Source organism: Struthio camelus, chromosome 3 (assembly GCF_040807025.1).
Source record: "Struthio camelus isolate bStrCam1 chromosome 3, bStrCam1.hap1, whole genome shotgun sequence".
NCBI classification, from domain to species: Eukaryota; Metazoa; Chordata; class Aves; order Struthioniformes; family Struthionidae; genus Struthio; species Struthio camelus.
In genome coordinates, this window is record NC_090944.1 from 99554138 (window position 1) to 99566625 (window position 12488).

The following is a 12488-nucleotide window of genomic DNA, read 5'->3' on the forward strand; positions in this document are numbered from 1 at the left end:
ATCATTTTTTCACAGGAAAAAATAGGTGCTTAAAGAGCACAGGAGGCCTCTGCTTTTTCAAATTTGTGGACTTACACAGTTCTGCAGAAATAGTATCTATTTCAGCTCCTGGCTCTGCACAGGTTACTTGTAATGAGGACTAGACTGCAAGCTGTGATGTGTAGTGGGTGGACACCGCTGCAGTATTAATGTCTAGTGTTTGAATACAGAACATTTACATTGACTATATTTATAATATAAGAGAGAAAACCAGAAAGCTGCTCTAAATGGAAATGCAGTTTGCATGTGTTTAAGTAATAACCCCTGTGGAATTGGCAGCCAGAAAACTCAATTAACTAAAGGTTTATTAATTAACCAGCCTGCGGTGGAAAGGAAGACTGTGAATGCTCAAACTGACTGGTTGTTAGGAATAAAGATGGCTGATTTTGAGGGTTTTATTGTTACAGTTACTTAATACTGCGGGCTTTTCACATACATGCAAGTACATGTGCACGTAGACCTTTCTTACTATTTTCAAATGCAATTAATAAAAGGGAAAAAACTGTTTTCCTGTGGCTATAATGACTCATTCTAAAAAAAAAAGAAAAAAAAAGACATGATCCTATAGGCTTATAATGTGAGATACTTTGTCCGCCTGCAGTTATGTTTTTGTCTCTTGGCCATACCACCTCCTGTCTTCAAGTTTCCATATCTGAGTGGCCTTATAAGCCAGGCAGGGTCAGATCTCCCTGATAATTGAATGAGGGGGAATTCCAACAGCTCAGAAAGGGCGCCTAGTGATTATCAGTCTCTTGCTGTAATGAAGGACTTTTCAGAAAACAACATGAAGATAGTAGAGATACAGATTCCAGTAAAAGGATTAAAAAAAAAGAAGAAGAAGAAAAGAAACCCAGCTTCTAAAGGGTCAGAGATTAAAGGGCTGGCTAACGTATGGTTTTGGTCAAAAAAATGACTGTGAGGACAGCACTTTGGTACCGTACGTATGTCCTTTAAGATTCATTACCAGGAATGTCATGAAGCAGGCTTAGCACCACTGAAATAAATGAAATTGTGGCAGAACTGGCACGTTCATTTTTCAGCTGTCAACTCTGCGAAGTCTCTGTGGCCATAGACAAAAACAAGTATTAGGATGTTCACTTTTCTTACTCTCTCTATAGTTGCCAGGCACATTAGCAGAGAACTTGCCTAACAAATAGCTTAATTTTCAGATCAATCAGGTGGATCTGTCGTCCTAAAAACATGCCTTATTTTGACTTGTAAATTAAATAGGAATGAAAGATCCACTCCTTTCTCTTGTTCTGGATTTCCTCGGCCTACATGATAGGAATGTGTGTGCAAACAATGTGACTAAAATTTGAAAGACAGTGATTTCTTTTGTTTTCTTTTGTTCCCCCAATGTCCGGTAATCTTAGCAACAGACATATTTGTTATATATAATTCAGGAAAGCCACTGGCAGTCATCAGCAGCAACTAAGCACTTTTCCTTGATTTTCTAAGCAAAATCATTGGGGAATGCTCACAAAAGGTAACTTCTAGCAGTCTTAGATTCCCTCTCTAGTCAGAGGGAGGCAAAGGCCCTGTGGTGGCTGCAGCTGCCCTGGGCTGTTCCTCAGGGAAGCCTGATTTTCTGCCCCGGCACAGCTCTGTAGTGAGTGCTGATACTTCCCAGGGAGCGCCACTGACAGCAGGGTGGTTGAACTTCCATTGGCCTGTTTAATGGGTTGGAGTGTAATCTGGGGACTATTACAGCATTTCAAATGTCTGACTACCAAGATTAACTTCTAATCAGTTTCTTTTTTCTGTTTTGTTTTTCTTTTTTCTCTTTTCTTTCTTTTTCTTTCTCCTTTCTCTTTATTCAGTGTCTTTTTTTCTCTTTTTCCTTTTGTTGTTAAAATCTATTTTTAGGGGTTTTCTTGTAAATTTTAATTATCTCCCACTTGCAATTGACACAGATTTATAGTTTCTTTTGAACTTCATCACTGATTTTAACACATTGTAGAGAAAGGCTTTACACTTGTAAGGAAAATTGTGGCTCATGCAAGACACTGGGTAGTAGCAGTAAGCAGTGCACCCCGTGCATTGCAGTGCTTGCAAAATGGAATCTCTCTCTCTCATTTTTTCGATGTAGGTTAACATCTTTTAAGTCACAGCTAAGTTACACATGTCTTCAGTAGCTGTATTTATATATTATTCATATCAGTCTTCCTGTCTACAAAGAGGTCTGTGAAATGATACGATCATATATCACCCTCTTGTCTATATGTAGAAGCTTTACAAGTATCGTCTTCACATATTTACGTGCAATTATTTCCTGTTGTGGATTTCTTTTTACTTCCTGTGGCACCTGCCAACCCTAGGCTGCATGCCCACATACCATGGCCAAGTACCACAGCTGTTGAACGCAGGCTTATTGACGAAACATGTCTGTGACATGAAGACATGCCAAAAGGAACGAGTAATATCTGGAAACCTCAGATATTTCCAATGTCCCCATCATGTAGTGGCTCCCATTGCCATCTTTGCTTGTGCACTGGTCTCCTCCCACCCCCAATACCGTTTCTACAAGAGGCGTAAGTTGAGGTGTTGTCTCAAAATAGCTGTGAATATATTTGCATAGAGGTAAGCTCAGATGGGAAAGTATTTACAGCTCATGTTTAAGGAGCTCTTGACTTGTGAGCGTGAAAATAAAACTATCTCTTCCTAGAGACAGCTTCTAAACTCACCCTTAAGAATAGGGAGGACTGGTCAAAAATCAGATGTGAGAAAATAGGTAGGAAGTTGTCTTGAGATAATAGAGAATTAGAAGCACTTTGGTCAAGTCTAGATAGTCCTCGTTCCTGGGTTCATAGAGGAACCATGGATTTTTCATGAGAGCAAATGTCTGTTAAACAGCCTTTTGGAAGACTGACTTAGTACCTTTTATATAAACATTGCTACCTTTCTCTGTTCATGTCCAAATGTTCATCTTTGTTAAGAAGAGAAGCAGCCTTTTTTCTCCATACTTAGAAAGTTATAGTCTGTTTCAGTCAACAAAGCTGTTTGCACTCCTGTCACACTTAGCTGGCAACTGAAATTATTCCACATCTTCCAGACCTGAGTATCCACTGCCAAGGTTGCCTCTTCCGCATACCATATTCACCCGTACAATTTGCTGCTCAGTAGATTTATTAAAGGCTGTCCAAACTGGAATCTTCTGCACGTGTTGCAAGTTCATGGTACATTAATTATTTCAAAATATAAATTACCACCCCTTTGAACAACATTAATGTAACATAGGCAAGTGCATGTGATTAACCTATGGGAAAGTAGAAACAGTCCTTTTACTACAACTCCAAATGGATTTGTTAGAAAACTGTTCTGAAAATCATTTCTGTGAAACTGTCAGTGGCTCCCTATTTTTCGTCTTGATTACTCTCTATCAACACCACTACACTTAAAGTCAAATGATGTTACCTTTAGACCACCAATCCTTTAAACTGGACGCAGTTTAGAGCAAACGACATTCAGTCCTCAGTGTATTTCACTAGAATAAAGATTCTTCTTTGTTGCTGGTGCTCTCCCTGGTATACACTTCATCTAGTTATCCTGTTTTTCTGGAATAAATAGGAATTTCCTGTGAAAAAAATGGAGCTTCAAACATGGAGAGGTGAAAGTACCTCTCCTTTCCACTTCTATACCTGAGCATCCATCTGTAGCTCAATTTAAGTTCACAATGTTTGCTTCTCTGTGGTGTTTCCTGGCTTAAATTGTCGACCATTTTGTCGTTTAATCTTTAAAGACAACAAACAATGGTAACAACCTTGCAATTGCAAGCAGTGTATGCTTGCAAGGTCTAGAATAATATAAAGGTAGAACTGAACTATGATCTCCAACTTCTTTGAAGATTTAGGAGTATGTCTTGGTAGTTTTGGTGAATCACATGAAATATTATAAAAATTCCTTGAAAAGATGCCCTTCATATGTCTCAGCTCTGCAATCACATAGTAACAGTTTATCAGCTGATAACCTATGTCTCCCATGGTATTCTGCAGGGTTTAAAGAGTTTTCCTAAATACTCTTCTAGAAACAGTGAAAGGTTAGTGGGAGCAGAGATGACAAACCTTTTGTTAAACCAAATGACTATATAGAAGTATATAGTCTTAAAGCAAAGCTGAATATCACACAGAATGCTACAGCTTCTCTGAATGTCCAGTCTTTGAGGTGGGAAAGACAGGACCACTGCTCACCAGCAGTTATTCCCAGCCTGTACTTTTCTGGACAGATGCACAGCAGTCACAGACAGTAATGTAGCACCAACTCAGATGTAGGCTAGCAGAGCTATATTTAAAAAAAAAAAAGGCACAGTGGTGACTCCCACAGAGTGAAACCTGCACGAGCTGTGAGCGGTGAAAGCCTTGCCAATTTTTAAGCAAGTCAGCAGCAATCAGCAATGTGCAGCAGTAAAGGCTGAAGGGGGGTTAACAGGACCTCAACAGTTTGTTACTGCTAACGTTGTTTAGGAGAGGTTTCTGAATTGTTTCCTCTTTGCAAGTAGTGGCGAGTCTTTTGCTTTCCTGGGAAAGTGCTCTTTGAGCAGTTTAGAAGAGGCACATACTAACTGTTCACTTCTTTGCTTATGGCAGTGTCAGGAGGTCGCAGCCGCTTGCACCTGATTGACCTGGGGAGCTGTGTGAAAGTGCTCAGCAAAAACCGGGAGGGGAGCTCGGGCCTGTGTCTCTCGTTGTCAGCACTGGGCAACGTCATCCTCGCCCTCGTCAATGGCAGCAAACACATCCCATACAAGTAAGTGATATTCCTTGTTATACCTAATGAGAGGATGCATGCTAGCCCTTTGCGTGTTTGGGCCTGACGCAGTTTGTGGTAATCAACGTGGCTGGAAGACAGTCTTGAAATGCTAGAGTCAGTCCAGTCCTCTTGAGGTAAGTAGCAGAATTTGTCTAAGGCTCGTTGACACATGATCTAACCTTGTATTTGCTAGCTATGCTGTATTTGACATTCAAAAGAAGGTTTCAAAAGAAGCAGCCTGCTGGAGTAGAACCCGATTGTCTTAACAGACCTTAAGGACTGAAATTAAGCATATTGGGATTTTACTTTCTAAGAGTGTTCAAAGATTTTTTAATATCTCAAGACATCTGAGATCCAGTTTCATAGTTATCACGCTGTGACAAAAGTTGCTCCCGTAACAAAACACTGTAGAAGCAATTATTTTAGTTTATTATGTTTCTTGAAAATATCTATCAAAATCAATGTACATCTTTGTTATGAGATTATTTCTGTGATCCAAGGTTACTGTGCTTTTTATTTTTTGTCTGGTTTGAGTCCAAGTATCAACCTTTCACTTGCAAGAAGAAGTAGGCCCCATTTGTCATACAAGACAAGCGGCCTTTGCTCCTGCAGGTTGTTTCTGTGAAATTAGAGGAGATGTTCACATAGTGGGTACGTTTTGTCCACATTTCTCTTCATTGTTGTCTCAGCCGATTTGTCATGTGTGCAGGTCTGAAAGCAAGTTTGAATTCATTACGCAGCCCAGACAGTCATGAAGCCTTCCGTTTCCAAAAGACTCTGATTTTGTGAACAGTATTGCTTTTCTCTAGGCTAAGGTCTAGGGAGTAGCAGCTGGCATCGCAGGCAATGGCTTACAGTAGCATCTTGTAATCAAAGTCCTAATGAATGTCACCATTCGTGAAGGACACAGTTATGAGGTCTGGCAGTGGGAACAATAGGATGACGTGAAAAATGAACCAAGAAAGTCATTCAGAGCACATATTTTATTCCATGCATTTCACCTTTTTTGCTGTTTTAAAGGGTGCAGACAGGTCATTATTTTCTCATGCTCATTCAAGATTGTAAGGTATTGATAAGTTTTATTTCTGTGGTTTTGTCTTAGTTTTGGAAATTAAAAATGGATTGAGTTTGGTTATAATTTTATTTTTCTTCTGTCGTTGAATATATTCAGTTCTTAGTGGAAAATTGATTTGGACAGCTGATCCGACGTTTATTTTCCAAAGTGTTTGGCAGTCTGGGCCGAAAATCTGCTCTTGAGGAATATTCCTGTTCCTGGAATTCAGTCAGATTCTAAAGGGCCAGACAAAAGTGCATGGAAACATTCATAAACTACTTTGTGGATCATTTGCCTGGTTGCAGTGTGAAGATAGCTTGAACTCTACACTTGACAAAATGTAGCTTAACTGTGCTTATCAAAAATCTGTCTTCCTTCTTATCAGGTTTTATGGATTAAAGGGAAGACAGACTGAAGGAATAAAAAAAAAAGATGTTAATGATGCTCTCTAGGCTAGAACTAAACATACAAAGAATAGTTACCAAATGCCACAGCTGTCTTTCCTGGCAATGCCTGACTGGGAGAAAAGCATTACCAAAGATGTCTGCCACTTGCTGCACTAGCAATTTCTTTCTGTGGGGATTTGCAGCTGTTGTGCTTCTGAGCGTACACAGGCAGAGGTGCCAGCACACTTGCTCATCACTGGGTCTGTCTTGTGGATGGAAACTTGGGTGCTTAGGTGGGCGCAAGCACGGTTTGCTCAGTGAAGCAGCCGTACAGGTGCGCACTGCTCCTCGGTGGCAGAGAAGAGAGGAAGGAGGCAGGCGCGTGGGCTGCGTGCTAGAAGAGGCTGTGCATCCCGTAGCCCGTGACGTGCTCTCCGCTCTCATGCCTCAAATGCTGTCAAGTGATGAATGTCAATGGTGCCTCTTATTTAGAGCAACTGCTGTGTAGCCCTGTGTAGCTGAGATCATTTCCCTTTCTTTAAGGAACGCTCTCTTTCATCGGGAAGGGTAAAATACCAACTTTGTTAACTACCGTTTTTGAGAGGCAATGAAGAATAACACCATGAGTGTTTTCGTATGTGATAGGGCTGTGCTGTATGTTTAGGGTCTCAGGAAACTGCCACGGAGCAGCAGACAAAATGGAGCATTTTTCTCTATCTGAGCTATTAAACAGCCATTAAGTACTTTATGGCAGTCTGTCAGTAGGCACTATATGGCTTCCTGGGAACCCTGCAACTCACAGTATCTTAGAACAACGTAGACATCAAATTTTTCTCTTACTACAGAAATTTAATTCTCTAAACTCCGAGATGCTATAAGCTCTCAAATTCCATTGCGTGCTACATGCAGCCCCCTGTCTGCCGGCAGTAGTTACAGAGAAAAATGGTTCAGATTCATAGCTGGTATAAGCAGATGCTACTGCATTGCCTTCAATGGGCTGTGTGTTTATGCCAGGAGTGAATTTGCCTCTCTGTCTGCAGTCTCTATGAAAAACACATGCAGACTTCCAGGAATTTTGCTTTTTTTTTTTTTTTTCCCCTGTTCTTATCCATAAGACTATGGAGCATTGGAAGCCAGTCAGCTGGAATCTTTTTCTGCTGGGGGAGGGGTGGAAGTTTGGGAGCAATAACACAGATTTGTATTAGCTTTAGCACGAATTTGTCTATTAGAGATGTAAGAAAGTAATGTAGAAATTCTCACCTTAAACAAGATAGGTTGATTTGTTTTGGGATCTTGTCTTGCAGTCAAGCTAGATTCTACATGCTTCTGAGGAACGGGCAAAAATCCCAATAACGGGCAACCACATGTAGCTAACAAATGACGGTGCCTTGAGAGTTTATCTTTCATATGTGTGCTTATAAATAGCCCTCTAATATATCAGTGAGTTATCTCTTTGTCACTATTGATGTCTAGACCTCTTTTGAGCCTTACTAAGCACATAATTCTGTCATGCTATGACCCAGTGAGTTTTTCTAGCTCAGTATGGACCATATAAAAATAGAATTTACTTTTCATCTGATTTAAATGCCATTTAATGTCACCAGTTTCCATTGCTCTTGAGTTAGAACCACATCCCTCAGAAGACTGGGTAAGAGTGGTTTGCTCCACAAGAAAGTGAAATGTGTTCATAAAAACTGGAAAAGGGCGCTTGCAACCCCAAAGAATAGCCAAGAACTCAACTCTAGCCCTGGCCAAGTTTGACAGGGCTCAGATCTGCTGTAGGAGGAAGGTTTTCCTAAGCTGCAGTAATTGTTAGTGCCATTTTATTTTTTTAAAGCATTTCAGCTATACATTAGTGCTACATTAGCTGCCTGTGATTTCCAAGATGAATGTGTTTTAAACCCTCAAATGAATACCCATTTGCACCAACTCCAGATACTGGTTTATACAGCTCACTATTCAAAAATTACTCCAGTTGCTAGGCAACAGGAGTGGTGATAATTCATGGAAATGCTGTTTTGGAAATAATCATTTTTATACATTTTAGTGACTATGAGATTGTAAGAAAACTGTTTAGAAAAGTGCAAGGCTGTATGAATTTCTTTTTCAGAAATTGTTCCTTGTTTTACTAATAGGCTCGTTTCTTAATGTCCTATCCCCATGTGTTGGTGTTTCTGGAGGCATCCTATAGTTTGAACTAGATGCTTGTGCTTATCCAAGGAAGCAGTCTTATCCAAAAGCTAGATAGGTGTGAGTCAAACGCGTGAATCTTATTCTCTGCACTCCTGCTTCTTTCTCATATGGTTACATTTCCTGACAGATCTTACAGGGTTTTTTTTTTTTTTCCATTGAAAAATGGAAAATAAAATAGTGCTAAGTGATTTGCATAGGAGGTTTAGTGGCGGAGCCACCATATTTTATGATGCAATCTAGTGCTTAAACAATGGGCTAATCCATTCTTTCTTGTTGCATGGAAAATCATAGAATTTATTTATTCGCGTCTATAAAACTGAGCAAGAGAAAAAATCAAGCACAGCTTTGTAAAAGTGTGTTTAGACTGAGCCAAAAGCACTATTTAAATGTTAAGTGTCACTAGGACTCTATTACCTTGTTTTCTTACTTTTTTATATTTAAGGACTCAAACAAATGATCTCAATGTCATGCAAAATCTGGCCTTTTCTGCTCAAGGGTAGACTGTCATTGCTTTTAAGCGAAGAGGAGAAAATGAGAAAACACTGGATTATTGTACTGTGGTATAAAAGATTAGCCTAAAGAATATGCTGTATGTTAGATTTTTCATTTAAGTTGTTAGTTGACTATTGGGGTAAAAAGCAAAAATGAGATTTAAATGATTCCAGTAATCCATATTTTTTTCTTAAAAAAAGGGGTTAACAATCAGTGGTTGTTTGTGACTGCACTAGCTTCAGCTGTGTAAAAAAAAATGTGTGTGAGGAGAACCAGCGCCCCAGATATCTTTTGTTTATATGCCTTGCCTTTGCATTTATAGCATGAGTTAGATTAGTTTTCTCTGAAGAAACAGGTCAATAAAAACTTTTCAGGCAGAGAAGAGGAAAGCTAAAAACCAGTTCACAGTAAACTTGAACAAAACTGAAGACAGCACCTGTAATTAGTTGATCAATGGCATAGATGCTGTACTCCTCAAACCATACTTGTATCTGTTTGTTGCTTCATCTGTTAAACTGCAAAAGTGATGAATATGTATTGGGGCTTCTTAGGCAGGTGTCAATCAGGAGAAAAGGAAGGTGCAAGAATAAACCAAGAGGTAAAACTGATGTGAAAGCATTGTGATTGAAAAAGCCCGTTATAGCAAGTGTACTCATATAGCAGTGATAATTTTACTACACTCTCTTTTATCCCTGCATAAATCAGGAATAACTCCATAGTCATCAGTGGAATTGAAGCACGATGAAAATGATGTTAGCACAGAATCAGACCCAGTATGTTCTGTACAGCAGTGGAAGACACTGATAGGGCTTCCATTATGCCTAGCGCTAAATACACAGCGGCTTCATACATCTGTCCCTGGGATCATCTTCACCTGTAGTTGCTCCTACTGACGCTCAGAAGATGAAATATCAACAAGGGGTGCCATCCTAGAAGGGTTTTTCTGCAGAGAATTTTGAGCAGCTGTTGATGGAGGAATTGGCAGTAACAACTAATAAAGAATTTTCCGTATACCTGGGATGATACTTAATGGCCAATGTTGCTACTTGATGGAGCTTTTATTGCCAGGAATACCCTTATGCAATAAATAGTGTTAGTACCAGAAAAATTTATGCTTAGTTACAAGCTTGTACTAAATATTAGTTTTGTAGGATTCACACAACCATGTCTGCTTACTAGGCCCAAGAAATTAATGCCAAAATTGAACTGTATGCTCACTGAGGAACGGTTTATTGGTTACTCCATCTATGCCTAAACTTAAGATCACTTAAATTATTTCGTTCATTTGAGTGATTCCAGTGATTTTTTGCTTTACACTGCTGCAGCTGTTACTGTCTTCTGTTCCTTGCTTTTGCTCCTCCTCAATGAGAACATGACACAAAGGCCACAGAAAGACTCAGAAGGCAAAAAAAAAAAAAAAAGGATACTGGCTTTGTGATCTACAATCTTTCTGTGTAAATTTAAATTATCATTAGTATATTACAAGTGAGTGAAGAACTGTTTTACTGGTGTACTTGTGGAAATATGAGAGCAGGTAAAGGGGGAATAAAAAGTGAAGATCAGGAGGGCATGTAGGAGTGAGAGCTAAAACAGAACCACTAGACTGGGAAAGGCTCCAAGGTGAACGGGAGAGCTCCAGGAGACACTGGGAGATAAGGCACAGAGGAGGCAACAATCCACAGAGAAGAGCTGTGAAGCAAAGGAGAAAAAGAGGTGAGTCCATTTAAAAAGGAGAATATGACTAAAAAATATCCCTGAGTGATGCAGCTGTAGGAGAGCTGTCGATAGAGGTTTTGTTGAATGTAAAATAGTTCCTAATTAGCTGTCGAAACCAGGAGCTGCTCAAGAACAGAGGAATATTTCCATGATATTTATTGGCAACCGGGTTGGCGGGCCAGAAGCCTGGCTAAGAGACATTGAAGCCACTGGAGCAATGCCATTTTAAACCAGCTGAGGACCTGGCCTTAGGTGCCTAATCACTGAGACTGGCTAGAGTGCTTTGGCAAAATGGAGGAAGAGCAATGAAATTGTTAGCGAGAGGTGAGCGCTGAAACACCGGCAGTGCAGATATAATGAGGATTTGGAGCATCTGGCAGTTGCTTTCACCTTTGGGGTTTTTCTGTAGCTGACAGTTTTACTAGCTTGAATTTCTGACAAATTTCTTCTTTATTCCAGGGAACATCATAAAATAGATGGAATTAGGGATGCACAGTCTGTGAATGTTGGAAAACTCCTCCTTACATTTTATTAGGGTAAAATTTAATCTGCAGCTCAAGAGTAGGAGGATAACGACTGTTGCATGCTCCAGCAATAAGTGTTGCAGGGTTCTTCAACCATATGCTTTACTGTAGGACAGTTTGTACAGCTGATGGTACAGCTTTGAGCTGTATCTGCACACCTCTTACCCCACTGTGTTTCATCCTCAACTTAACAAGAGATAATGAGCAAAATCCTCAAGGAAGGCTTCAGTCTAGCACAAAGTAACAGCCTGCCATTCCCTAGCACTGGCTTTTCAGCTCAGTCCTGCCGGACGTAAGAATGGCGACATGATAGTTATTGGAGCAGGGGTATTTGTGCATGTAGAGGATATAAGTGAATTTGTTGCATTCACTGGACCTAATTCCCCTGTTACACCAGTTTTACAACAGAGCTCAGTTGACGTGACTCCTTTCCACACAAGTGCACAGGAGAGAAGGAGCAGACCTCATGAGCTAGCTCTTTTGATGCTCTTTGAGCCACACAGTGAAATTACTTCTGTATAGATACTGTAACAAGCAAATAATGATGGACTGCAAAATAAAATGAGAAGCAAAGTGCTTGTGGTTTATAGCCAGACTTAATGGCAATTACTAATTGCATTTAAATAGCCATTCCTGCCAGCAGTGTATAGCTGTATCAGGGCAGGACACTAGGTTGGTGCAGGGCCAGCACAAATGTAGCGGGTAATGAACAAGCAATCCAGTAGCGTGCAGTTATTGCTCAAACGTAACTTGATTGGGACCCAAGTAGGCAGTTGTAGTGATTTCATATGCAAATTAATCTATACTTAATTCATTAAAATGCTATCTTGAACCTTAACAGTGCTTCAATGAGACTATCCAGCAGTTTATTCTCACCTATTCCACAGCTGATTCAGGCTCAATTGAACATTAATACATTTTCTCCCATGCATATGTGGTGATAATTCATTTAGTGTTTAATTGAACAATTTTTAAAAAGTCACATTCCTGGAATGACTAGCTCTTGTGCAAGGCAGCAAATTGTCAAAAAGCATGTTGAAATTTTTATTAGTTCGCATTTTATTACTTCACATTTTTGGTTTTTGGTTATCTCCGGTTCCTTGAGTAGTTGCGTACAGATACCGTCTCTGAAATTAACTTTCATTTCCCTGCTGATCCTTCTATCCCTGCACAAAAGCAGTGTGACTCAGGGCCGAAAGGCAGAGAAATCCCACAGCAGACAACCAAAGAAAGTAGCTCTTCTTTGTATAGAGCCAGTGTGTAGCCCCTACAATACCTGGTTCAGATTTGGGCACCCCAACACTAAGAAGGGGTGACAGGCTGAAGAGAATTTAAAAG

At 40.0% G+C, this 12488-nt stretch overlaps 1 protein-coding gene across 2 annotated transcripts in view; it reads left to right on the forward strand.

Annotated features, from left to right (window-relative positions):
• Positions 1 to 12488, forward strand: part of KIF26B (kinesin family member 26B) — a 316787-nt gene that overhangs the window by 251857 nt on the left and 52442 nt on the right. For both annotated transcript variants that reach the window (XM_068939319.1, XM_068939320.1), the window contains one exon: positions 4623 to 4782. In XM_068939319.1, the coding sequence (XP_068795420.1) occupies positions 4623 to 4782 (160 nt within the window). The remainder of the gene's footprint in view (positions 1 to 4622; positions 4783 to 12488) is intronic.